Source organism: Vulpes vulpes, chromosome 14 (genome assembly GCF_048418805.1).
Source record: "Vulpes vulpes isolate BD-2025 chromosome 14, VulVul3, whole genome shotgun sequence".
Taxonomy (NCBI): domain Eukaryota; kingdom Metazoa; phylum Chordata; class Mammalia; order Carnivora; family Canidae; genus Vulpes; species Vulpes vulpes.
The window spans coordinates 48,177,923-48,205,740 of record NC_132793.1 but is presented as its reverse complement, the minus strand read 5'-3'; the positions used below and the strand labels follow the sequence as shown (position 1 = coordinate 48,205,740).

The window sequence follows — 27,818 nt, the reverse complement described above, 5'->3', positions numbered from 1 at the left end:
ATATAGGACAGTGCTGCAGGCCTGGCAGTGTGTGGGCAGCCCCTACAGTGGCCAGCACACTCCATAATGACTCCTACCCCAGAGAAAGGGAAAGATAGCCATACACACCATTTCAGAGGAGGCCCTGGCAGCAGGCTGGAAGCAGACAAGTGGTGTGACTGCAGGTGGCACCCACCAACAAAAGCTGCTCAGGACAACACAGGGGAAGCACACAGCAGTTTGATGCTACAGAATCTCTAGGAAACATCTGGTCTGACTCAACCTAAATCCAAGGCATCCCCAGACTGGCCCACTAACACCATAGGAACCAGACACTGCCCACAACAGGGGGAAGAGAGCCATTGCAGATAACTAGACTGAAGGGAAAAACAGCTCAGCTACAACAGCAGGGCACACACATCACACATAGAAGATAGCCTTAAAGCACCACATTCTGGTAAACATAGGACTTTGCACAGCAGGGCACTATAGGACCTCTTCTTCATAAGGCCATTACTTTGAGGTGCAGGAAACATAGCTGTCTTTCCTAACACAGAGAAGCAGATACAGAGAGCTAGACAAAATGAAGAGACAGAAAAATATATCTGAAATGAAACAATAGGACAGAATCACAGCAGGAGCCCTAAGTAAAACAGAGATATGTAATGTGCCTGAGAATTCAAAAAAATGATCATTAATATACTCACTGGGCTTGAGAAAAGAGTGGAGAACATCAGTGAGACCCTTAACAATGAGATAAAAAAGAACCAGTCAGAGTGAAGAACACGATAAAGGAATTAAAATTACACTAGATAGAATAAATAGTAGAAGCAGAAGAAAGAATCAGTGACTTAGAGGACAGAGTAATGAAAAGTAATCAAGCTGAGCAGATGAGAAAAAAAATTATGCAAAATGAGAATAGACATAGGGAACTCAGTGACACCATCAAGCATGATAACATTTGCATCATAGAGATTCCATAAGGAAAAGAGAGAGAAAAGGGGGCAGAAAATTTATTTGAAGAAATAATAGCTGAAAACTAACTGAATCTGGGGAAGGAAACAGAAATGCACATCCAGGAGTCACAAAGATCCCCTAACAAAATCAGCCCAAGGACGTCCACACCAAGACCCATAGTAATTAAGGTGGCAGAAAGTAGTGATGAAGAGAGAATTTTAAAAGCAGCAAGAGAAAAGAAAGCCGTTACATACAAGGGAAACCTTATAAGGCCATCAGATTTTTCAGCAGAAACTTTGTAGACCAGAAAGGAATAGCATGACATATTCAAAGTACTGAAAGGAAAAAAACAAACAAAAAAACAAACAAAAACAGGCAAAAATACTGTCTCCAGCAAGGCTCATTCAGAATAAAAAGAGAGATCGAGTTTCCCAGACACACAGAAAAGTAAAGGAATTCATTACCACTAAACCAGCCCTACAAGAAAAGTTAAAGGGGGACTCTTCAAGTGGAAAGTAAAGACCATACACAAGAGTAAGGAAATAGGAAGCACAAAAATAGTAAAAATAAGTATATTGATCAAAATCAGCCAAAGGACTTAACAAAATAAAAAGATGTAAAGTATGATACCATATACCTAAAACATGGAGAGGAGAGGAATTAAGAATGGGTTCTACTTAAGGAACCTTCATTTTAGTATAGACTGCTGTATACAGAAGATGTTGCATACAAACCCAATGGTAACTACAAATCAAAAACCAATAATATGCAAAAATAAAAAAGAAAGGAATCCAAGCATATCCCTAAAGCAAGTCAACTAATCGTGAGAAGAGAGCAAGAGAAGAAAGAAACAGAGAAAAACTATAAGAACAACCATAACACAAGCAACAGAATGACAATAAATACATACCTATCAATAATTACTTTGCAAATGGACTAAATGCTCCAATTGTAAGACATAGGGTGACAAATGGATTAAAAAAAAAAAAACATCTATATGCTGGGTCTCATTTCAGACCTAAAAACACATGCAGATTGAAAGTAAAGGAATGGAGAAACATGCAAATGGATGTGAAAGAAGCTGAGATAGCAATACTTCTATCTGACAAAATAGACTTTGAAACAAGAGACAAAGAAGGACACTATATAATCATTAAAAGGACGATCCGGCAGGGAAATCTTAACAACTGTGAGTATTTTGGCACCCAAATATTTAAAACAGTTACTAACAAGCGTAAAGGAAGTAATAGGTGGTAATACAATAATAGAAGGGACTTCAACCACCCTACTTACATCAGTGGGCACCCTACTTACATCATCTAAACAAAATCAAGAAGGAAACTGGCTTTGAATGACACATTGGACTAGGTGGATTTAACAGATACATATTCAGGACATTCTGTCCTAAAACAGCAAAATACACAATCTTTTCAAGTGCCCATGGAACTTTCTCCAGAGTAGATCACATATTAGGCCACAAAACAAGTCTCAACAAATACAAAAAAATCAAAATCAACTTATGCATCTTTTCTGACCACACCACCATGAAACCAGAAATGAACCACAAGAAAAAATCTGGAAAGACCACAGATATCTGAGGCTAAATAACATGCTGCCAAACAATGTATAGAGTCAACCAAGAAATCAAAGAGGAAATCAAAAAAATACATGGAGACAAATAAAAATGAAAATACAATGGTCTGAAATCTTTGAGATTCCGCAAAAGCTATTCTAAAAGGGAAGTTTATAGCAATACAAGCCTACCTCAAGAAATATGAAAATCTCAAATCAAAAAATTTAGCTTTTCACTTACAGGAGCTAAAACAGAAGAACAAACAAAACCCAAAACTGGTAGAAGGAAGGAAATAATAAAAATTAGAGCAAAAATAAACAAAATAGAAACTTAAAAAAACCAATAGAACAGATCAATGAAACCAGGAGCTGGTTCTTTAAAAAGATGAACAAACTAAAGGCTTCATAAGCCTTTAGTGAGACTCAAAGAGGACTCAAAATCAGAAATGAAAGAGGAGAAATAACAAATGATATCACAGGATTATAAGGGTGTTATAAAAAATTATATGCCAACAAATTGGACAACCTAGAAGAAATGAATAAATTCTTAGAAATAAGAACCTTCCAGATTGAATCAGGAAGAAACAGAAAATTGGAACAGACCAGAAATTGAATTAGTAATCAAAAGACTGCCAGCAAACAAGTCCAGACTAGATGACTTCACAGCAGAATTCGACCAAACATTTAAAGAAGAGTTAATACCTATTCTTCTCAAACTTCCCAAAAATTAAAAAAAAAAAAAGGAGGGAAAACTTCTAAATTCATGCATTACCCCAACATAATATTAGCAAGCTGAATCCAACAATACATTTTAAAAATCACTCATCACCATCAAGGGGGATTATTTCCAGGGTGCAAGGGTGGTTGGATATTTGCAAATCAATCAACATGATGCATCACATTAATAAGAGAAAGGGTAAAAACCCTTCACAAAGTAGGTCTCGATGGAACATACCTCAACATAATAAAAGCCTTATATGAAAAACCCAGAGTTAACATCATCCTCAATGGGAAAAAACTGAGAACTTTTTCCCTAAGTTGAAAAACAAGGCAAGGATATCCACTCTCACTTTTATTAACATAATACTGGAAGTCCTAGCCACAGCAGTCAGATAAGAAAAAATAATAAAAGGCATCCAGATTGGTAAGGAAGAAGTAAAATTTTCATCATTTGCAGATTACATGACACTGTATATAGAAAACCCTGGAGACTCCACCAAAAAACTACTAGAATTGACAAATTCAGTAAGATCCTAGGATACAAAATCACTGCATAAAAACCTGTTGCATTTCAATACATTGATAATGCAGTAACAGAGAAGTTAAGAAAGCAATCCCATTTACAACTGCAGCAAAAATAATAAAATACTTAGGAATAAACCTAACCAAGGAGGTGAAAGACCTAAAACACTGATGAAAAGAGACTGAAGATGACACAAAGAAATGGGAAGACATTCCATGCTCATGGATTGGGAGAACAAATATTAAGATATCCTTACTACCCGAAGCAATGTAACACATTTAATGCAATCCAAATACCAATAGCATTTTTCACAGAACTAGAACAAACAATCCTAAAATGCATATGAAACCACAAAAGACCCAAATACCTAAAACAGTCTTGTAAAAGAATAAACAAAGCTGAAAGTATCACAATTCCAGATTTCAAGTTACTACAAAGCTGTAGAAATCAAAACAGTGTGGAACTGGCACAAAGACACATAGATCAGATGGAACAGAATAGAAAGCCCAGAAACAAACCCACAATTATATGGTCAATTAATCTTCAACAAAAGAGGCAATAAATGCAGTGGGGATAAAAGAGAGTCTCTTCATCAAATAGTGTTGAAAAAACTGGACAGCATGCAAAAGACTGGACCACTTTCTTAGACCATGCACAAAATGAATTCAAAATGGATTAAAGACCTAAGGGTGAGACTTGAAACCATAAATAAAAATCCTAGAAAAGAGCATGGGCAGTAATCTCTCAGATAGTGACTGTAGCAACTTTTTTTCCAGATAGGTCCCCTGAAGCAAGGGAAACGAGCAAAAATAAACGATTGGGACTACATCAAAACAAAAGGCTTCTGCACAGCAAAGGAGACAACAAAACTAAAAGCCGACTGAATGAGAAAATATATTTGCACATGACATATCTGATAAAGGGTCAATATCCAAAATACATAAAGAGCTTATACAACTCAACACCCAAAAACCAGATAATCCAATGAAAAAATGGTCAGAAGACACGAACAGACATTTCACCAGAGAAGACGTCCAGATGGCCAACAGACATGAAAAGATGCACATCATCACTCATCATCAGGGAAATGCAGATCAAAACCACAGTGAGATTGCATGTCACACTTATCAGAATGGCTGAAATCAGAAACATGAGAAACAGGTGTTGGTGAGGATATGGAGAAAACGAACCCTCTTGCACTGTTGGTAGTAATTCAGACTGGTGCAGCCACTGTGGAAGACAGTATGGAGTTTCCTCATAAAGCTAAATACAGAATTACCCTACAGTCGAGTAATTGCACCACTGGATATTTACCCAAAGGATATGAAAACACTAATTTAAAAATGTGCCCCACTGTGTTTCTTGCAACACTGTTTATAATAGCCAAATGAAAGAAACAGCTCAAGTGTCCATCAACACTAAACGGATAAAGAGTGTGTGTGTGTGTGTGTGTGTGTGTGTGTGTGTGTGTGTGTATAGTAGAATATTACTTATCCCTAAAAAAAAAAGAATGAAATCTAGCCATTTTCAGTGACATGGTTGGAGATAGAGTATAATGCTAAATGAAATAATTCAGAGAAAGACAAATGTCATATGACTTCATTCACATGTGGAGTTTAAGAAACAAATGAACAAAGGGAAAAAAAGAGACAAACCAAGGAGCAGACTCTTAACTATAGAGAACAAACTGATGGTTACCGGGGGGGGGGGGGGGGGGGGGGGGGGCAATGAGTAAAATAAGTAATAGGGATTAAGGAGTGTACTTATAATGATGTGGAACTGAGCAGTGTGTAGAACTACTGTATTATACACCTGAAACTAATACAGCACTGTATGTGTCCTATCCTGGAATTAAAATTAAAAATTTAACAAAAGATTTTATTGGTGGAGGGGCACTTGTTAGATAGAGAAAGGGAAAAACAAGTATTATAAAGCTAATTGTGTAAAGCTTTGTTTCATATAAAGCCAGAAAATGTGTATCATCTGGTTGTAGAGGTGTTCAGTCATTGTCTCAGTATCTTTGGAAAACTACCAAAAATAGAGGCATTTCTCCTTCAGCATGTTTTCATGAGTAAATTAGATGTGGAAAGCTTTGTTAGAGAATATTATTTACGTTTAGTTCACTATTTTCATAATCACAATACATAATCAGCATAGTTGTATTATGGGGAAAGGGAGAGAGGAAGGAAGGACTTAGTTTGGAGGCTGTTTTTTGAGTTTTTCTTGTGGTTGCTTATTGTGACATTGGGTAATAGTAGCAATTAAGTGTTTTTCCTGGATAATAAAATCAAAGGGACATTGTATTTAAGCAAAACTAGATATGATCAGTGAGTAAATTTTATATGTAAGTTTTTTAACTATTAACTTTTTCCGTACTTCTAGTATTTATCTATTGGTATATACACACTCAGGCATCTTTTGTTGATGGAACACATAATTAGAAATAGTTCAGAAATGACTCCATGTAGCCTCTAACACATTCCCCCCCATCAAAACAATTATTCTTATAATTTCTGATGCCTTGATGTTAAGATGTCTACTGTAGAATTACTACTTATTTCTAAAAGGTATGTATTCATTGTCATGGAGGTAATTAAAATAATTTGAGTTTGCAAGGTTTTCAAATACAAATGATTTTATTTTTCTTACTTCCACTTGTGCTCATTAAATTAAAGCAAAATCTAGCTTTTTTTTTTTTTTACAGAGAGCATGAGAACAGGGGTGGGGGGAGGGGCAGAGGGAGAGAGAGAATTTTAAGCAGGCTCTCCAGGGAGCCACTGAGCCCAGTACCCAACATAGGTTTCAATCTCATGAGCCTGAGATCATGACCTGAGCTGAAGTCAAGGGTTGGAGGCTTAACTGACCTCCAGTTGAAGGCTAACCAACCAGGCATCCCAAAATCTAGCCTTTTGTAAAAGCACTTTTCCCACACTGTTTCAATTCCATGCTGCTCCATCTATATAGTAAGTGCTTTGTGTTCACTTAATAGTGTTAGGATAGTGGGAAAGCATAAGCTAACAGCTTTCTGATCCTAGTGTTGGGAATCAAAATAATGTTTCACTGTAGAAGGTATTTGGGAAAGCTACATCTGAAAGATACTACTACTGTCTTGTAATAGGAGTAACTCTTGGACAGGTTAATCCTATAGGTTAAACCCTGATGTTTACTAAAACAAATCAGATGCTCTTTCCCTTTGTATACTATGCTTTCCATTAATCTATTACATTATACTGGCATTTGGATTAGATCAAATTAGATCAAATTAAGATCAAATTTAGTTATACTTTTCTCTTTGTTGAACTATTTTTTGAGGATAACTTAAATACCAATTTTTGTACCACATGCATCATGCAATTTGATATGTGACTTTTATTGGTGCAGTTTTTCTAAACTGTTATATGGAATTATGAGTATTAAAAAACTGAACTGTACCGATATGTCATCAGTGTGAATATATATACATTTCTAACTTCTAAAAATGATTTAGCATAACCCTAAGCTGTTAAATGATAGCCATAGTAAGACTATTTACACTAATGTTTTTAATAAAAGTAGATCTAATTTGGTCACTTACTTTCTTTTAGCGAAGAGTAACCAGAATTCAACAAATAGAGAAGGACATACTTCGTATACGACAGCTTTTACAGTCCCAAGCAACAGAAGCAGAGGTTAGTAAATTGAGTGTTCTTTTTGTTGTTGTTGTATATACGTATAGTTATATACATAGAGTTATTCTAAGAAAAGAAAATATGTATAATTAACGTGGTATCATTGAAATATAGATGTTCTTATAGGGAATTGAGACACTTCCTAAGTTTTTCCATGAAATTAAATGAATTATCAAAAAGCTTGATTATGTTGATCTTTTAATAACTCCTACTCAATTAAAATTTATAGAGCCATAAATAGATACTTTACTTCAGTGATCAGATTACATAGAATCTTTGGCTATTATCAACTAGGAAATAAGCTATTACCTGTATGCATTTCATGATTAAAACTGATCATACAAATTTAATGAGGATTGCTTTAAAATTCTCATTAAAATTACAGTAAAAGGATAAAATGAAAAAGACACAAAGACAGGAGAGGTGACATAATAAAATTGGGGAAGGTGGACAGCAGGTAAATGGATGCACTGTTTAGCATATGATAGTGGATTAACCCTGTAGTCAGCAGTAGGAAGCCATGAAGCAACTCATTTTATACCGTGGAGTCCTAATACCTTCCAAAATAAGCACCTCTGGATATGAGGACTAAATTTTAATAAGAGGATGATTGAAAATTTGTCAAGAAGCAGGTGGAGCTTCCAGAGGCTGTCTTGAATTCTTCGTAGCCAGATAACTTCTTTCTAATCCCAGCAAAAAATGAGAGTCTTCTAGAAAGGGTAAAAAGAAAGGGTCTTTAGATAGGGGTAACCCTAGTGTAACTGAAGTTGGGGTATCATACTAAAAACTGAAATAAGTAAAAATTTACTCATTGGATGCCAAAACCCTCACTGGCATCTAGGCTTATAATACAGGAAAGTTCCTAGAAGCAACTTCTCTAGGAAATGTGACTAACCCAAGAAAACAGATCTAAAGGTGCTGACATTGGAGGGTTCCTCAATAAAATAACCCAGCTGGGACCACCCCATACAACAGCCTTAGTTGCCAGTCTTCATCCCACATGCATAGAGTGTCGCTTAGCCTTTTCATAGGCAGCTGGCCCGTTGTGAAGTAGGGATGGACAGCTAAAGACTACCAGGTATTTTAAGAAATTTCCTAATAAGAAAGATATAATGGAAAAAGATACTCTGCAGAGAGAAGAACACTTTAAAACCTAAAACTAACATTAATATTCTCAGATAAAGAGATGGCATCCATAGTGGAAGGAAACAATGGTATGCAAAACATTCAGAGAATTCAAGAAAGCGTTCTTGGGAATTAAAAGTGTGGTAGCGGAAATGAAAACTCAGGTTAGAAGATACATTTCTCAGAAAATGGAACAGAAAGATAAGAGATGGAAAACAGAAAAACTGAGAAAATCAGAGAATCATTCCTGGAAGGTTCACTGTCCAAATAAAACGGAGTTCGAGAAGAAGAATGGAAGAGCTAGAGAGAGGAAATGTCACAGAAATAAAATACCCTAGAATCGAGAGGTATAGTTTTCCAAATAAAATGGTCTCTTAAGCATCCAATACCACCAATGAAAATAGTCCCACAGCAGGCACATCATGATATAGTATCATTTCACTAGGAATAAAAGGAAAGCCCTAAAACATTCTAAAAAAGGAAAGGGAATCAAAAAAACCAGGCAAAACAGGAATGTAAATGTCTTAAGCTGTATAAATAACAACTGAAAGCTGGGAAGTAAGAATACCAATTCTGCAATGTTGATTCTTAAGGACTGGGTTCTGGGGAAAAGAGAACCGTATCTCTGCTTCTTTGTCCATTTCACTCTACTGTTGTATGGCAGGCAGTATTCTGGGTGTTGCTACCCCTTTGGCTTTCCAGTGTAGTTTATCTTTTTTCCCCTTGATTAAGCTTACTACACTCTATTTTTTAAACTATTTTTAAAGAGGCAGCCTTTTGTTTTTATTGAGGAGCACTACATTTTATATTTTCTCTTATATTTTCTACTCTGAGTTTTTGCTGCTGTTGTTCTTCTCGTTTCTTTAGTTACAGTTTTTTTTTTTTTTCTCTGCCTTTCTAATATCCTGATTATTTCTTATATCCTGGTTGTCTACATCTAACAGGTTCTTCTATATTTCAGAATGAATATTCACATGTATTTTTTCTGGTTGATTGAATCTTTTATTTGCATGAAATAGCTTTCACTATTACATTTAATGCTCTTCACTTTGAATTTCATTTTGTTTGCTATTAATATTGTTACACAAGCCTTCTGTTATCATTTCCCCACTATGACATACTCCCTGCCAGTATTTCCAGTTTACCACCAACTTTCTGGCCTGTGGAAAGCCCTAAGAAATTGTCATTTGTAAATTGCCAGCCTTATTTTCCAGCGTGGTTCTAAGTCTTTTGCAGGTGGAGACTTGTTCGTGTTTTTTGTATTTATTCAAAACTTTTTATTCATGTCATTGGATCTGGGACCAACTGTCCACCGTCGTGATGCAATGTCTTCTTACTTTCTTTTGTTATGAAAATGATTAGGTCCGTCATAGCCTACAGTGGTTACATTTAGTCTGTGAGTTCAGCAAATGTAGATTAAAGGAAGGTACCATGTTACATTTAAGAAAGAACAAAAACCGTTTTCTTAAATTTGCTTTTCAAAGTTTCTTTATTATTGTTGTTTAGCTCATATAGCTAAGTGGGAGAGGCTGGAAAATGGAGAAAACTAGGATTTGAACACTCATAAATTAGTTTATATATACAGTGTAGACAAGAAAAGATAGCTGTAAAATAATTTCTTCACCATGAAGCATGCATATAGTGCTGTCTTTGTCCTACATGTTGACAACTCTGGTTTAGAGTCTAGATGTAGTACGTAATTCAAGTGATGTGATTATTGCACATGATTCAAATATCAAAAATCACAAAAAGATATGTGAGGCAACCAGTTCTACCACTTTCTTGTATATCTTTCAGAAAAGGTAGGTTATTCACTCACAAGCAAATACATTTGGGGAGATCAAAAAGATGGAAGTTGTAAGAACTGTAGCCTGGTTGTAAAGAGCCAGTGAGAGAGCCAAGTGGCTCAGTCAGTTAAGCATCTGACTCTTCATTTTAGCTTACGTCCTGAGATGGAGTCCTGTGTTGGTCCACTCTCGGCAGGAAGTCTGCTGGAGGTTATCTCCCTCTGCCCCTCCTCCCACTCTCACTGTCTTGTGTGCACACATACATGCATGTCTCATTTGAGACAAATAAGTAAATAAATCTTTTTTTTAAAAGAAGCCAGTGGAAATATTTATTAAAATCATATGCAAAGTACTTTTGCAACTCATTAATAAGGAAACAGCTCAATTTAAAAATGGGCAAAAGATTTGAATAGACATTTCACCAGAAAATATACAGGAAGGAGTGGTAAGCAAATGAAAATATGCTCACCATCATTAGTCATTCAGGAAATCAAAATCAAAGTCACAGTGAGATACTACTTTACACCCATTAGGATGGCTATGATCATAAAGACAGATAATAAGCCCTGAAGGATGTGGATAAATAGAAGCCACCATACGTTGCTACTGGGAATGTAAAATGTACATCACCTTGGAAAAGTCTCGCAGTTAAGGATATTAAACATAGAGTTACCATGTGACGCAGTTCCACTTCAGGGAGCCTCTCCAAGAGAAGTGAAAACATATGTTCACACGAAGACTTTAACTTGAATGTTCATAGAAGTATTACTCATAGTAGCCCCCAAAGAAGAAACCATGCAAATGTGTATCAACAGGTGAATGATTAAACACAATGTGGTATATATATCTTTACAACCAAACACTGTTCTGCAATAAAAAGGAACAGATTGGTGATGCATACTGTAGCATGGGTCAAGCTCAAAAACAGTGTGCTAAGTAAGAGAAAACAGACATCTAAGTCCACATACATCATGTATAAGAAATGTCTTGAAAAGTCAAATTTATAAAGACAGTAAGTCAAGCCAGGATATGAGTAGGAATGAGGATTAGCTATAAATGAGCACAAGGGATCCTATTAAAATGATGAAAATGTTCTAAAACTGGATTGTGGTGATGCTTGGTACATTTACAAATAACTGGTACGCTTAAAATGAGTGACTGTTGTGGTATGTAAATATCTCAGGTTTTTTTTATTACTATTTTTTTAGCCATATGGTAGAAAACTGGCAAGTAGTGCAGCAACTCTGGAAATGAGGATGCTAGTTAGGATTATTCTTTCATAGGAATCAGCAACAGTTTCTTTGCCTTTGATGTTAGCATCAAAGAGTGCTCACTTCAGCAGCACAGATACTAAAATTGGACAATGGTAAAGTGCAGGCAGGCCTGTAGCCTAGGGTCAGTAAGAGAAAAGGGAAGCAAATAACAAAAAAGAAAAGAAGGAGGAGGAAAGAAGTAAAGATAGTAAGTGGTAGGGATTAGTTTGGGTCCTGGAGTCAGACTTGCCATCCCACCTGCCATTTACTAAATATGTGACCTAAAGCCAAATTCTTATCTTCTCTGCCTCAGTTTCTTTATCTGCAAAGTGGGGATGGTAATGCCTACTGCACAGGGTTGGTAGGATTAAATAAGTCAGTAGATGCCAAGAGATTAGTGCATAGGAAACAAACTTTTTTAACTTTATCATATTCATCATCCTTCATCAAACAGGCCTGGTAATCCTTCAGGACTGTGTTTCTGTGGGTCCCCCTTCTCCTCCCCTTGGAAATGACTTTACTAATCTCCCTGTCTCTAATAATTCCATTTCCTCCTTCAAAGAGAAAAATGGTACCTGTCATCACAACTGCCTGTCCCTCCTATCAGGAAGCATTTTCCCTTCCTGCCTATGCTTTGGATTTTCAACTCTTGCCTTTTCAGAAACTTCTTACTCTTATCTCTTTTTTCCTCACAATTTATCTTCTTCCTCTTCTGTGACATGTTTGCCTTGACATTTAAACATGCTTATGTCTTATTTTTTGAAATACAAAGTGAACCCTCCTCAATTCTGCCTCTCCCTGCAACCATGTTCCTTCATCTGCCCCCTTAACCTCTCTCATCCTCTTGCCATTCACCTGCCCAAAGTGGGTTTCGAGACTCCCAGGTCTGTATTTCTTCCCCACCATTAACCCTTAAAACATACCAATCCAGATAGTCTCTACTCCCATCATGACTTCTGTGTTATTAATTAAATTGATATTTTCAGTCTTCATCTTGACATTTTCTATGTTATTGAACACTGATTATTCCTTGAAATATTCTTCTCTTGGAATTTATGGTAACACTTTTTGGTTTTTTCCTACCTCTTTGGCTTTTATGGGCCCATGTTCTTTTATCTGGACCTTAATTGTACACATTCCTTAAGTCTTTATTTCTTTTATCTGTATTATCTTTCACTTAAATGATCTCGTTTTTGCTTATAGCTTCACTGACCTTTTATGTGCTGTTGGCTCTGAGATGCATTTTTCTAGCCCTGAGTTCCAGACTCCTAAATGTATGTGCCTTCTCTGCATGTCCACTTAGATGTCTCAAAGATACCTTAAATCCAGCATATTCAAACATAATTAATGGTCTTCTCCTCCTAACTCCTTCTTACTATGCTGTCTCCTCCAAAAAAACCTCATTTCCTTAGTATTATCTTCTTTGCAAGTGGCACCATCATTATTCAGTTGTGTGAGCTAAGGAATGTAGGAGTAATTCTTGATACCAGATCTTCTCTCCATATCCAGTAATATCAAGTCCTTCAGATTTACCTCTTTGTCCCTAATTCTTTTATCCCTGTCGCTGCTCGTGTAGTTTCAAGTACCATCATCTCATGCTTAAATTAATACATTAGCTTCCAAACTGGCCTGCTCTACGTTTCTTACTTGCTTAGACATTTAAAATTAAAATTTGACCTTAAAAAATCAATTTACGTGAACTTTTCCCATTAATAGTCTGGTATTTGTTATGTGAGGGCAGGAGTGACCTATGAGAATCACACTAAAATTCAACAAAATCGATAAGATTTTTTTTTTTTACCATCTTTTTTTCTACTCTCTGCACCATGATTTTTCTGATATACTAGAACAAACCACCCCCCTCCTACCCCAGGTCCTTTGCATATGATCTGTTTACCTAAAACCTTCCCCTAACCTTGTCCCTTTTCCCAGAACTCTTACTCTTTAGATCTCAGTTTAGTTATTTATTTTTTTTTTAAGATTTTTTTTTTAAATTTTTATTTATTTATGATAGTCACAGAGAGAGAGAGAGAGAGATGCAGAGACACAGGCAGAGGGAGAAGCAGGCTCCATGCACCGGAAGCCCGATGTGGGACTCGATCCCGGGTCTCCAGGATCGCGCCCTGGGCCAAAGGCAGGCGCCAAACCGCTGCGCCACCCAGGGATCCCTAGTTATTTTTTTTTTTTTTAAGATTTTATTTATTTATTCATGAGAGACACACACAGAGAGAGAGGCAGAGACACAGGCAGAGGGAGGAGCAGGCTCCATGCAGGGAGTTCGACGCGAGACTCGATCCCGGGTCCCCAGGATCATGTCCTGGGCCAAAGGCAGGTGCTAAACTGCTGAGCCACCCAAGGATCCCCTAGATCTCAGTTTAAACAGCACTTCCTAAGAGGGCTGTTTCCCAAACTCTTAGGCCATGTGATATCCCCCCTCTGCTTGTATAGTCTCACAGCACCTTATACTCTTTTTTTCAGTGTGCTTATCAAAGTTTTTTAACTTTATTGTTTTCTCATTATTTGATAGTATGCCTGATGAGACTGTGAGCTTGAGGAGCATGTAGAACCGTGTCATGTGTTGCCAACACTGTATTCTGCGCTGTACAAGTAATTAACATAACAGATGCTCAGTAATTACTTTTACATTGACATCCTTAATTGTTTCAAATCTTTGTGTTTTTAGTGGGTTTTTAATTCATTTTGTCTCTGTTGATTTTGTAATGTGTCTATTTTGATTGAATTTGTTGAATTTTATAGTGTGATTTTCAGATGATACCATTTTTTCTTCTATTTCTGAATTATTGGGCCTACTTCATTTTTGCCTATATATAACTTATACTAGTTTATTGATGGAAATATTGCATACAAATTAACTTCTAAGTCACATTTTAAATGGCCTAGGAAAGTTTGATGTTTAAAGAAGTCCCAGTGGAAGCCATTTTGTAATCTAATTATCCATTATAAAACATGTCACGTTTTTTAAAGTGTAATTTTTATTTTTGAGTATCATTTTCCTAGAGCAAGCACATTTGTGTTTCCATAAAAGATAATGGAAAATTATTTTACTATTTTGATACTGCAGTGGTATTTTTATAGAGTGACTGCTTTATACTGGGTTATAATCTATCCTGAGATGCCTGCTTTCACTGGATATAATCTATCATTTTCATTTCATATAACAGATGGTGGTTACATTAGAAAGGGTTTTTGGTTTTATTCATATCAGAATCTGAGAGCTTATTGATTTCATATGACTTTTATTAGCAGAAGATGTATATATATATATTCTTTGTATAAATATACAGAATGTATTTGTAAGCTTAGGTAATGGTTTAACTGTTACATTTGCAACACCATTAAATGCCAGATCCATGTGACCTTGCGAAAGAGACAATTATTTGTTGTAGTTGGGTTATACCCCTGATAGTGATGTGAGCACAGCTGGTGGAAGATGGTGTTTCTGTGAGTCTCAGGAAATCCTTTGTCTTGTGCAGCTCTAATGCTCAAGGGACACACTTCACTTTCCTTTCACTGAAATAGTCAACTGCCAACCATGCTGGAGGTTATAAAGTGTGGCTCCGAGCTTTTGTAAACCTGTATAATTGATGCATCCAAAGCTTTAATACAGGAAAGGAAAAAAGCTGTGGGCTAAGACAGCATTCACCATTTTTGTATGTAATGATGTTAACTCTGTATTAACAGAGATCATCTCAGAGCAAGCATGAAGCCGGCTCACATGAAGCTGAGCGGCAGAATGAAGGTCAAGGAGTGGGAGAAATCAACATGGCAACTTCTGGTAGTGCTCAGGTAAATACATCATCTCATTGGTTTTCTTTTTAGTTAGCTATTTAAATATTTTTAAAGGAATATGGTGTGAGATAGTCCTCAGAGTGATCTGTGAATCTTATCAATTTCCTTAGTCCTGAGTGGTTATCTCCAGAAGCGTTCAGTGCCAGATTGCTGTGTCATTTTTATTACATCTAACAATAACGCTTTCAGATTGTCTAAGTATGTTTTCTAGCTCTAAATTGTGTGTTTCTGTTTAGGCTTAAATGATAAGCGTGAGTAGAGGGCTTTTTGAAAAATAAATGCTAAGGTGCATTTTGGTTATATGTATGATTTGACCTAGTTATTATTGCTTGCATTGAACAGATTTGCTCTTTCTCTAAGGCATTCTTTGCAAAGACATTTTTATGTTTTTAAAAGTGATCATAAGGACTTTGTTATCATTTTTGTTTTCTGTTGTACTTCAAGGCTATGTAAATCTAGAAATCCAAATTTTGTAATTGAAAAAAAATGATACTAATGCTCCTAAAAAGTAGAGACATAGCCTGATTGTTTAATCATTATCACGTGGTTTTTAGCAAAATTGTGGAAGTCAACTTGATTTTTTTTTTTAATGTAGCACTGTTATCTTGTTTTTCTGCATTAGTCTTCTGTTAAAGTTTTATCTGAATGCATCATAATATGACAGAATTTTTGGGGGGTGTTTGATCTTCTCCATATTTTTTTCAATATTTTTATATTGTAAATGATTTTTTAAAATAGAATTTTACTAAGTTTTTAAAGATAACTTCCCCACTATTGATATAAAATATTCCTGTACTGCAGAGTCTAGGTTATTTTTGATGATAATATATATTTTTAAAAGAGCATGGATTAAAATTTAAAGCTTAAAATGTCTCATAGTTGAGTATTTAAATTTATTTTAGTGAGTTAAAAAAGACATTTCATTTTAGTATTACTAGTTAGCATTATACTGGGAAAAACTCTGGTTACAGATTGGTAAGTTGGGGAAAAAGAAATTATATTTAGCATATTTGAGTTATTTCTTTTCTACCTTTAGGGAATTATTTGGGAAGTTTATGTTTTCCTAAGAAAAGAAAAGTGTTCTTGACAGAAAAAAGCTATTTGCTAGGATTAGACCAACTATTAATGCTTTGGGTCATATCCCAGTTATTATGTATTTTAAAGTCTCACTGATCCAGTAAACTGGCTATCCATTTAAAAAATAATAATTGAATCCTTATCACACTTTTTACATCAGAATTAATTCTGAGATTAGATTTAATGTCAAAATGTAAACTATTAAATATAAAAAGATTAGAAAAATATGGATAGAATTGTTATAATCATGAGGTGACTGGGAAAACTTAAAAGAAAAAATCAGCAGCTTTCACATAAAAATGTAAAACTTAAGTACATCCTAAAGTCACGGCAAGGTTACAAGACAAACAAAAACTAAGATCTCATTATCTACAAATATTTATAATAAGGAAAAAGTTGCATTTCCAAATACATGAAGCTTGTAAATTAACTAAAGATCATTAAAACATAAACTAATGACATGACATGAACAGGAACTAAAAGGAAAAATAGAATGACTTTCAAACATATGGAAAGGTGATAATTTTATTAGTAATGATTTGTAAATACAAACTACAGCCAAAATGATATATATTTTTTCTTTTTGTATGCCATTGAGTAAGCAGAGATCAATACATTCAGTATTGGTAATGGTAGGTTGACAGGCATTCCTATATTCTCTTTTTAGTTGAAATGGAAGCTTTCCAAAGAGCAATTTTATATCTGCCCTGTGGTTCACCATTACAGTATCTTAAAATTTTATGCTTATGGGGTAGTAGGTGAAGAATCTTCAGACATGTTTGGAAAGATTCATCATATTATTTGTAATAGCAAAAATTAGAAATAACTTGAATATATTAATCAGTTTGTAATTGATTAAAATATCAGTCATTTGACTGGGATAAGTGGTTAAATGGCCCTGTAGATGGGGATTAATCCCACTCCCCTACTATCTAGCTAAGAGACTAATCTTGGACAAGTATAAACACTGAATCTTATGAGTGGGAAAAATTAGAGAAGGAGACCGAACATGAGAGACTCCTAACTCTGGGAAATGAACAACGGGTAGTGGAAGGGGTGGTGGGCAGGGGGTTGGGGTGACTAGGTGACAGGCACTGATGGGGGGGGGACTTGACGGGATGAGCACTGGGTGTTATACTATATTTTGACAAATCAAACTTCAATAAAAATATATAAATATAAAAAAACTGAATTTTAGTGTTTGCTCTTTAGCAATATAAGATGGTAGAGCTCTGAGAACTAAATACAATATGCAGTTAACACAGTTCTTGGTATATAGTAGATACTCATTAAACATAATAGCTTATTTTTAATAACTAATAATTATTTTTCAAGTTAATATTATCTGCTAGGTGCTGTCTTGGACTCTGGAGATAGAGAATAGAAGAGGACAGATAGTCCAAGGCCTTACAGAGCCTTCATGGTACATCCATACAAATGTTAGAAATGATCATTTATATCTCTGCTTATATAGAGATCTAACTTTTATTTCAGCCTTGACTTTTCTAGTATATTTTTCATATTGTAATCAGAGTGGTCCTTCCACAACACCATATAACTTAGTTGTTTAAACCTTTCAGTGCCCATAGAACAAAATCTAGATTCTTTGATGCCTGCTCTCTGATGACTTGCCCACATTTCTCACACTCCCTCACCCTCCACACTCCCATCACACTCAGGTCCCTCGAGTGTGTTCAGGCTTTCTACGTGACGTGCTCTGCCTGGGACTCTCCTCTGTTTTAGTCCTACCTATCCTTCCCCCTTAGCTTAAATACCATTTCTTCCAGGACATTTTCCTTGTCCTCACTCCCCTAGAACTGATACAGTGCTCTCAGGTACTCTCTATTTATGTTCTCATAGAATTGAGCACAACTTATCGTAGGTTTAATTGCCAGTCCTCCTCTTTAAAATCCTACGGTGGGGCAGCTCAGTCCTCTAAGCTTCTGACTCTTGATCTCCCCTCACTTCTTGATCTCAGGGTCATGAGTTCAAGCCCCATGTTGGACTCCACACTGGGCGTGGAGCCTACTTAAAAAAAAATTTTTTTTAAGCTGAACTGTATTTCCATTGCTCACCATAACATTTTTTTCTTTAAAACAAATATTCTGGGCTGCCCGGGTGGCTCAATGGTTTAGCGCCACCTTCAGCCCAGGGCCTGATCCTGGAGTCCTGGGATCAAGTCCCACGTCGGGCTCCCTGCATGGAGCCTGCTTCTCCCTCTGCCTGTGTCTCTGCCTCTCTCTCTCTCTCTCTCTTTCTATCTCATGAATAAATAAATAAGAATCTTTTTAAAAAAATAAATAAAACAAATATTCTTTCATATTACACATATGTATACATGTGTACATGCATAGACGAATGTCTGGAGGAATGTTCAAAATGTTACCAATATTATATCTGTTAGGATTTTTGTTGTTTTTACGTTCATATTTACATTTCTATGTATTTGAATTTTTTGTAATGAGCATGAGATCTATTAAAAATAGTGAATCAGAGGCAAGCATTCATTCATTCTGCAAATGGTGAATTCTGATAGTTCTGTAGATTGCATGGTAAACATGACAAGCACTTTTGTCTGGCAATATCAGCCATAGACCTTGCCACCAAATCAGTGTTTGCATGGCACTGCTATTGCCATTTATTGGTTACTTTTAGTTACTGTGAAAAACAGTACTACAGCTGCTCCAAATCCTGATGTAGCCAAGTGATATATGCCCATGGGGACTGTGATTGAGTTAGCCGAGGTTCCTTTAAGCTGTCTTCATAGGATCTCTACACATGACAGCCTCTTGGGATTTGTTCATTTATTTTATTTTTGGCTCCAGAAATTAAAACCATTGACAATAACTAAAAATGAAAATGAGTCTCTGACTTTCTCAGGATCAAAATAGCATCCAGCAAAGCTCCTATCCTGCTGCACTTGCCATTACTGCTACATGAAAGTTCATCCTACACCCTCTCTCCCCTGGTTTCCTGTCTACATCCAATCTGCCGGAATGATCTTTGCAAAGAGTAAATCACCCTCTTTGTAAAACTTTATTGGTTTCCCTTGGCTCTTAGAGTAAGACGGTGCTTTACTATGACCTATACAACCTGGCTCCCACCTAATTTGTTGGCTTTACATCACACTTGGCTCTCACTACTTCAGCAACCCTGGCCTTTCAAGTACCTGATATTTATTGGGCCTCCCTTTCCTGCAGCCTGTGCACAGTCTACGTCCCTTCTTTTACAGTGCTCTTCTCATCCTGTTTCACTCCATTAACATCAGTTCAGGTGTCTTTGCACTTAAGCATGAATTTCTAACAGGCTCCAACAGTTCAAATCCCACTGTCATAGACTGTCCTAGAACATTCCGCTCCTTTGAAGAGTACCACATTTGCAATTTTACATTTATTTGTGTGATTATTTGATTAATATTGATTACTCCCACTAGACAATAGCTCTAGGAGGGCAAAGATTTCATCTAGTTTTCATATCCTCACAGTCCCTTGGTAATAGTTGATAACAGTAAATAGATGTTGGTTGGAAGGAAGATCTGGCATCCCTTCTAGAAACAGTGGGGTTTTTTTTTTTTGTTTTTTTTTTCTAAGATTTTATTTATTTGAAAGAGAGAAAGCGTGAGCAGGGGAGAGGGGTTGAGGGAGAAGCAGATGCTCTGCTGAGCAGGAAGCCCGATTCCAGGACCCTAGGATCTTGGCCTGAGCCAAAGGCAGATGCTTAACTGACTGAGCCACCCAGGCGCCCTAGAAATAGTGTTTCTTGGTCTGTGATTAATCTCCCCTGGAAATTAAATGGAAAGACAAAGATGGAAATAAATTATACAGGTCAGATCCCTGCTTGCTTAGTATATAACTACATGTGTAATTCATTTATGAATTAGTTCTTAGCTTTTCTATTTAAAGTTTAAAACCAGATCTCTCGTGATAGCCAGTAAGTAGTGATGAAGTTCAGCCAAGAGTGGGAAAGAAATGAAATGATAGGAGAACCTTTTGCTGCTAGTAAGTGTTTTAAAACTTTTTACTATTAAAATTTTTCAAACATATACAGAGGCAGATAAAATAATAGAGTAATCCTCATATACCCTATTCTACTTTGCCCTCCTATTTTATTTTTGAGAATGATCTGACATTGTCATCAGTTCTTCCATAAATATTTCACTCCATATTTCCAAAAGATAAGAACACTTTTTAAAAATATATAACTGCGGGGCGGGGGGCACCTGGGTGGCTCAGTTGGTTGAGAGTCAGACGATTTCGGCTCAGGTTATGATCTCTGTGTTGTAGAATAGAGCTCTGAGATGGGCTCCACAGTCCCATACTCAGCAGGGAATATGCTCTAGATTCTCTGTCCCCCTGTGCCCCTCCCCCTACGCATGTGTGGGCATGCACACGCTCTCTCTCTAAAATAAATTTTAGAATATATTTTATATATATACACACAAAGCTGTTGGGGTGCTTGGTTCAGCTGGTAGACCATGTGACTTGATCTTGGGGTTGTGAGTTCAAGCTCCAGATTAGGTGTAGAGCTTACTTTAAAAAAATAAAAAAAAAAAGAACTAAAAGTATATAATGACACTCCCAAAGGAACTAACAGTAATAGCATCACTGTCCAGTCAGGATTCAAATTTGGAATTGTTTCATAAATGTCATAATTTTTTAGTTTATTTGACTCTTTCCAGGTAGGGTTCATGCTTTGGAATTAGTTAATAAATCTCCAAATTTCTTTTAGTCTACAGATTCTTTTTTGGCTCTTTTGTTTTCTGGATGTTTATTTGTTGAAGAACCAATTTTGAATTTTGTTTGTTTCATACAATTTTCCATAGTCTGGATTTCACTGGTAACATCTCTGTGGTGTGTAGTTTGACATTTTTCTCTATCCCCTGTATTTACTATAAGTTGGTATTTGGATCTAGAGATAAAATCAGCTTTGGATTTTCAATTGTTTTCTGAACAAACTGGTTTTTTTGTTGTTGTTTTGAGTTTGCAGTTCTTTTTCAGAGTGGCATTGTGGTCTTTTGGTCTTTAATCAGGAAATACATAATGTCTGGTTGTCTGTCTTTTTGTGATATTAAGAGTAACTGATAACTTATGCCCAGAACTATTAATTCATTAGGGGGGCACAAATTTAGCTGGGAAATTTCTATTAAAAATTTCTTGCATACTATTTGATTACTTCCACATACAATTTATATGGAAGGAAAAAAGGGTAAATGCTTGCTTCTTTCCTCCCCTCAGGCTAGGTTTCACAGTAACTCAGACTCCCACTGCCTGTGAAATAGAACCCCTGGAGTCACATTCTAAAGTGAGTAAGCAGGAGGAGAAAAGACAGAATCCAGAGCAGATTCCCTACTGAGTGCAGAGCCCAGCTGTGCTAAGTGCAGCCATCAGGCATAGACCTCCCCCTTCGTGAACTTTTGAGTGCCCGTCTATATTGACAGTGGATTTAAGGATGAATAAGCAGAAAATAAGGAGTTGTCACCACATACACCCTTCCCTTCAGTTCCAAACTCAACTATTTAAGGGCCCAAATGTATTGGTACCCATAAATGTTAAATACACAGCATCCTGGAGCATCCTTATTTTCTCACGTGCTCAAATTTCTCAAATACTGCTCAGTAGTCTTTATCAGGGTGTAGAAAAAACAGTGTTTGCAGGCAGGTGGGATGGAATAACCATGGAGTAAAGCTATTGAAAACTAGCAAGAACATTTGTTTATTTTCACTCCAAAGTACATGGCTCATTGGAGAGAAGGTGCAGGGAGAAGGGGTTTTCCCTGAGAGCCAGGTTTCAGGTAAGGCCAGGAGTAACACAAGCAACAAGTGACAAGTTGAGGGTTCGTGCAGCATGGATCTGGGTTCCCCAAGGAAGGGTGGCAGAGAGAAGACAGTGAGGAAAAGCACTTCAGGCCTGAGAGTTGAGAATGAGGTAGAGAACACTTGCATCTTGAACAGTGAGCAAGGCCAATTCCAGAGATGTGCAACACGACTGCTTTAAATGGGTCTTGAGTTTGTGAGGGAGTTAATCACACTTAAGTTTCTTCAGAATTTACTCGTGAGTTGGTAGAAAACACTTCATAGAAAGTTACCATTTCTTATGGGTTATCATCTCTAAGTCACTCTGAAAGATGTTGGCACAGGTCTAGTAATAAAAGGGCCCAGGGAAGATTCTCAAGGCCCAAGTTTTAGAGCCATGTGTGTACTGGAATGTTCTCTTGGTATCTCTTTATAATAAATGCATCTGGATTTCTAGCTAGATAGATTGGAAGAAGAGGAGGTGTTCCAAAATCAAAGAGCTGATTTCTTTCTGTACAGGAAGATACTAAGATTGAAGCTTAAAGGTAATTTGATGTCTACACTGAAATGAAATGAATGTCAGGGACATGTTACATTATAGAAGGAGGTTTTCCCTTGTTTTGTAATTTAGTCCCTTCTTTCTGTTTTGTTTCAAACGGTGTTAGTTAGCTACAAGTGTAGTAGCTTAAAACAGCAGATGTTTATTGTTGTTTCTGTAGGTCAGGAGTCCTGGTGCAGCCTAGCTGAGTGCTTCTGATTATATGACCATCAGGCTACGGTCATGGCGTTGGCTCAGAGCACAGTCATTTTTAAGGGTTGACTAGGAAGATCTGCTTCTGAGCTCACCCACATGGCGTCGGCAGGCCTCATGTCCTCATTGGTTGTTGGCCAGAGAAATCAGCTCCTTGCCACCTGCACCTGACCATGGAGCAGTTCACAACATAGTAGCTGAGAGAACGAGAGAGAGTACTCACGATGGAAGCCACGGTCTTTGTAACCTTATCTTGGAATGACTTCTCACCTGCAGCATTCTCTTCACTGGAATACAGTCCCTAAATCCAGCCCATACTCAAAATGAGGGGATTATATTACATAAGGGCATGACTGCCAGGAGACAGGGATCATCGGGGGTTCTCCTACAGCCTGCCTACCACAAACATCAGATAGCCTCAAAATAGTATGTTTGCTTCAGGATAAGGAGTTATTCATCTTTTCTTGTAGACCAAAAAAGGCTCCTTGCCTGAATTAATTATTTTTAAAGGTTTATTTATTCATGAGAGATCGAGAGAGACAGAGAGAGAGAGAGAGAGAGAGGGGGGGGGGGCAGAGACCCAGGCAGAGGGAGAAGCAGGCTCCATGCGGGGAGCCCGATGTGGGACTTGATTCCGGGTCTCCAGGATCACACCGTGAGCTGAAGGCAGGTGCTAAACCGCTGAGCAACCCAGGTGTACCCCCTTGCCTGAATTTAAAATCTAAAACAAAAACAAAAACAAAAATCCCTGACTATTCTCTATCCTGAGTCTTGGTCCCTCAAATCCATCCTCTTTATTACAACTGTAGTAAGCTATTTGTTTCCAAATTTATTTGCAGTTTTGTCCCCCCCCCACCCCCGCCACCGCACACCGCACTTTCTTACCTTTGCTTGATGCTTCTGCCTTGGGCTGCCCCTCCTTTTTTTATTGGCTAAACTCCTCATGGTTCAAGTCCAAAATCAGACATAGGACTCCCCTTTAACTAAAAGTAGTGTTCCTAAGGCAAAATAGCCTAAACCAAAGAAGCAATTACCATTTATTTGTATGAAAAAAATTTCAAGCATTCCTAGACCTAAAAAAATAATCTCTCTCAGGCTTTTCTGATATCTTAGGACACATCTTGCTCACAGATGCACAAAATAAATCAAGATAGAGCACAGGTGCTCATTGACGTCGTTCAGAGCAATGGCAGATCCACTCGCTGCCACTTGCTGCTCAGGAAGCAAAGTCGCATTACACAAACTTTCTTCCGGAAGTGTGCAATACCTGCATCACCTTTTCTAGGAAGCCCTCACTGGACTCACAAGAGCGAGTATTTGCTTTCTGTGTATTCACGCAGCCTCTGCCCAGGCCCTTCACTCTGCATCTATGTGTTGAGCTCCTCGTCTAGAGGCTCTAGGCAGTGAGGGCGGGAATGTCTCTCCCAGTTATGTCCTTAAGGACTAGTGCTGTACCCAGAAAGTAGCAGAAGCTCATAAATATTTGTTTATGAATTGAAAAGCCATTATAAAAGCACCCCGTAGCTGGCAGCAGTAGAAAGAAATGCAGGATGAATCTTTCTCTCCTGCCCCTTCTCCCTGCCCTCAGGAGTGTTAACCAGCTGCTCCACATTGAGAAGTATCCCTAAAGGGCTCATCAGCATAAAGCATCTAACCTCCAATGGGGAGTAGAGACGGGAAAGGGGCCCCTCTGGGACTCTACTGGTATTCTTATTCCAACCCTAGATTTCGCTTTGTGTGTGTGTGAATAAGTGGGTCTTCATGCTTTTATATGGGGAGACATAAAGCCCACTCAAGCTGGGACTTTTTTTTAATGTTATTTATTTATTCATGAGAGAGAGGCAGGCTTCCCGCGGGGAGGCCGATGTGGGACTGGATTCCGGAACCCCGGGATCATGCCTTGAGCCAAAGGCACATGCTCAACCGCTGAGCCACCCAGGTGCTCCTCAAGTTGGGACTTCTTAAAGTCAACTTTGTTGAGGGAAGTTTAACGCACGAGAAAATGTACCCGTTTTAAGAATAGAATCGAATGAGTCTTACAGCTTCTTTTTTTTAAGACTACATTTACAAATGTAATTTTCTTTTAAAAACATTATTATGAATGATAGTCTAAAATAGCTTTTGTGGACTAGTCATAAAAGCTTAACCTTGGCTTATTATGAGGCCTGTAGCAGCAGGCCTTTGAAAAATGAGCTTTAGAGTATTACGTATTTAAGGACTTTTTATAACAAATTCCAAAGTCTCTGTATGAACATTGAACTGTTACTTATTACAATCTTGACTAGTCACTTAGAAATGATCATTAACAATTTTCTGTGTTGTCTACCAGTAGAAATTAGCACACAAACAGTTAAGGTTGCTAGCTAACAAGGAAGTTTTTAACATCGCAAAAAAACTTTATACACAAAGGAAATTGCAAGGTGTGTTGGTTCCAAAATTCAGAAATACTGACTTACTCCAACTCTTTGTACCTTCCGGGGTGGAGATAAACAACATACAGGCCTCAAACCTGTGTTTCCCATCATGGTTTTCTCTTTGCCACACCCTCTTCTCACATTAGCCAGAGCAGCTACAGGTGAAAGAACCGGCCAAGGTGTCCCCTCCCCAGATACTCTTAGACTTTAGCTAGCTCCTCTTCATAACTCAACAAATAGTTTGTGGATGCCCACTGTCAACTTACAACTGTCCTTGGTACTGAGAATACAGCAGTGAACAGGATAAAGTCTCTGTCCTCAAAGAGTTGACATTCTTCTCCTTTTAAAAGATTAAGAATTTCAATAGACTACCTGCCAATACTGCTTTCTAGTTGAATGTTATTCTTATAATCCTTATTCTTAATCATGAACGAATGGCTTTAGCTACGGCCTATATTTTGATAGGTCTCACATATTTATGTGTATCCCCTACTCTTGTCCAGAGTTGCATTTTCAGATGCCCCTTGAGTATTTTTACAGGATGTTAGTATATTGAATGAGTATCTCAGTTTCCACACTGATTAATACCTGCATTATCCACCCATTTATCCAAGTTCAGTGCCTCCAAGTTGCGCTAGGCTCCCAGCATCTCTTGACTCATTTCTGGTCAGTTAGCAAACCAATTGACTCTGCTCTCTAAATATAGGGTATCCCCAGTTCCCTGTTCTCACTTCTTTACTTTGTGCCCTCATGACTGTTCAGCTATTGAAAGTACCCATGTCCTGATTTCACACCTGTGATCTCTCCATCCTGTCTTTTACACTCTTTTAAAGATGTAATTCTGTGGTTGTCTGGCTGTTTCAGTCAGAAGAGCATGCAACTCTTGATTTAATAATCTAGTAATCTAGTAAAATTTAATAAATTTAAAAAATGAATTTAAAAAGGTATAAGTCAGGTTGTGCCATCCTCCTGCAGAAAGCAACACCCACAGCTCGAAAGCAACATCTTTAAAATGACTCATGTGTTAATAATGTAACGCAGCCTTTATCTCCCACCATACACCTTGTGTTCTGTTCAATTAAGCACTTCGTGCTGGCCATACTTCTACCTTTACACAGACTGTTCCATTTGTCTCCTACCTTAGGAAAATTCAAGGCCTACCCTGAATATTACATATTTAATCCAGCCTGTATTTATTTACTTTAAAATGTATTTATTTGACAGCACAGACAGAGGGAGAGGGAGAAGCAGGTTCCTGCTGAGCAGGGAGCCCTATGGGGGGCTCCATCCCAGGACCCTGGGATCGTGACCTGAGCTGAAGGCAGACAGATGCTTAGCTGACTGAGCCCCCAGGCGCTCCTTTATGCAGCCTTTAATAGTGTCTTCCTGTTTTCCTCCAATATTTTATTATTTTTTCCCCTCAGTATTTTATACATTTTTCTATTATGATGCTTATCATATCCCACTGCAATTATTTATTTTTTTCATGTCTTTCTCTAATTTTAAAGGAAGTTTTAAACAGACCTTTCTGTACTGTGAGCTTCTGGAGAACTTGGGCTATACTGTATCCCTAATTAGTTTTGTGGTAGTTTAGAGCATTTCATTCATTAATAAAGCTTTCTATCAATAAATTTATCTTTAACTGAATGTGCTTTCATGTCTTTTGATCTGTGAAGAAATATCAGTCTTAGAATTTCTTCAGTATTTAGTTACTTCCACACTGTATTTAACTATATTTTGTAATAAATCTCCTTTTCTTCAGGTTTTTTTTTTTTTAATCTACTTAGGTTCACAAGTAAAAATACTCATTTTAAGCAGTTAAAATGTCCACGACTTTTAATACTGTATTTAGCTATTTATCCTAAAGACAGTTCATTTGTACACCCTTAACGTGAAATTAGCTCTATTTATCTATATTCTAAATTATACTATCCATAATTTGCTTAATCTCTAGGGTTCAGCTGCACGAATGGATCATGAAACAGCAAGCGTTTTGAGTTCTAGTAGCACACACTCTGCTCCTCGAAGGTTGACAAGTCATCTGGGCACCAAGGTAACAGAAGATTATAACCTCTAGTCACTAATACTATGAATACTTTGCTAAAACATTCTTCACTCATCTTTTAAATTCAACTAGAGGAGAATTCTGGTTCCATCACCACAGTCTCTAATTCTTAAAGAAGCATCTTTTTATACAAAAGAGCACAAAGGAAAAATGAGGATTATAAAAAGAGCCAATTTACCTAGTTGTTTTTTTGTTTGTTTGTTTTTTTTTTTCCTTCTGAGCCTTACTATTCACTTCTGCACATATCCTAAGCTTCAGCCACCCTGGCTTCTTTACTGGTCCCCAAGCATCCCCTGTGACTTCCTGCCTCTTACAGTGGCTCACAC

At 37.2% G+C, this 27,818-nt stretch overlaps 1 protein-coding gene across 29 annotated transcripts in view; it reads left to right on the top strand.

The window, feature by feature from the left end:
* APC (APC regulator of WNT signaling pathway) overlaps window positions 1–27,818 on the top strand; it is a 120,726-nt gene that overhangs the window by 67,917 nt on the left and 24,991 nt on the right. For all 29 annotated transcript variants that reach the window (XM_072736550.1, XM_072736565.1, XM_072736560.1 and 26 more), the window contains 3 exons: window positions 7,336–7,419; window positions 15,287–15,391; window positions 27,382–27,480. In XM_072736550.1, the coding sequence (XP_072592651.1) occupies window positions 7,336–7,419; window positions 15,287–15,391; window positions 27,382–27,480 (288 nt within the window). The remainder of the gene's footprint in view (window positions 1–7,335; window positions 7,420–15,286; window positions 15,392–27,381; window positions 27,481–27,818) is intronic.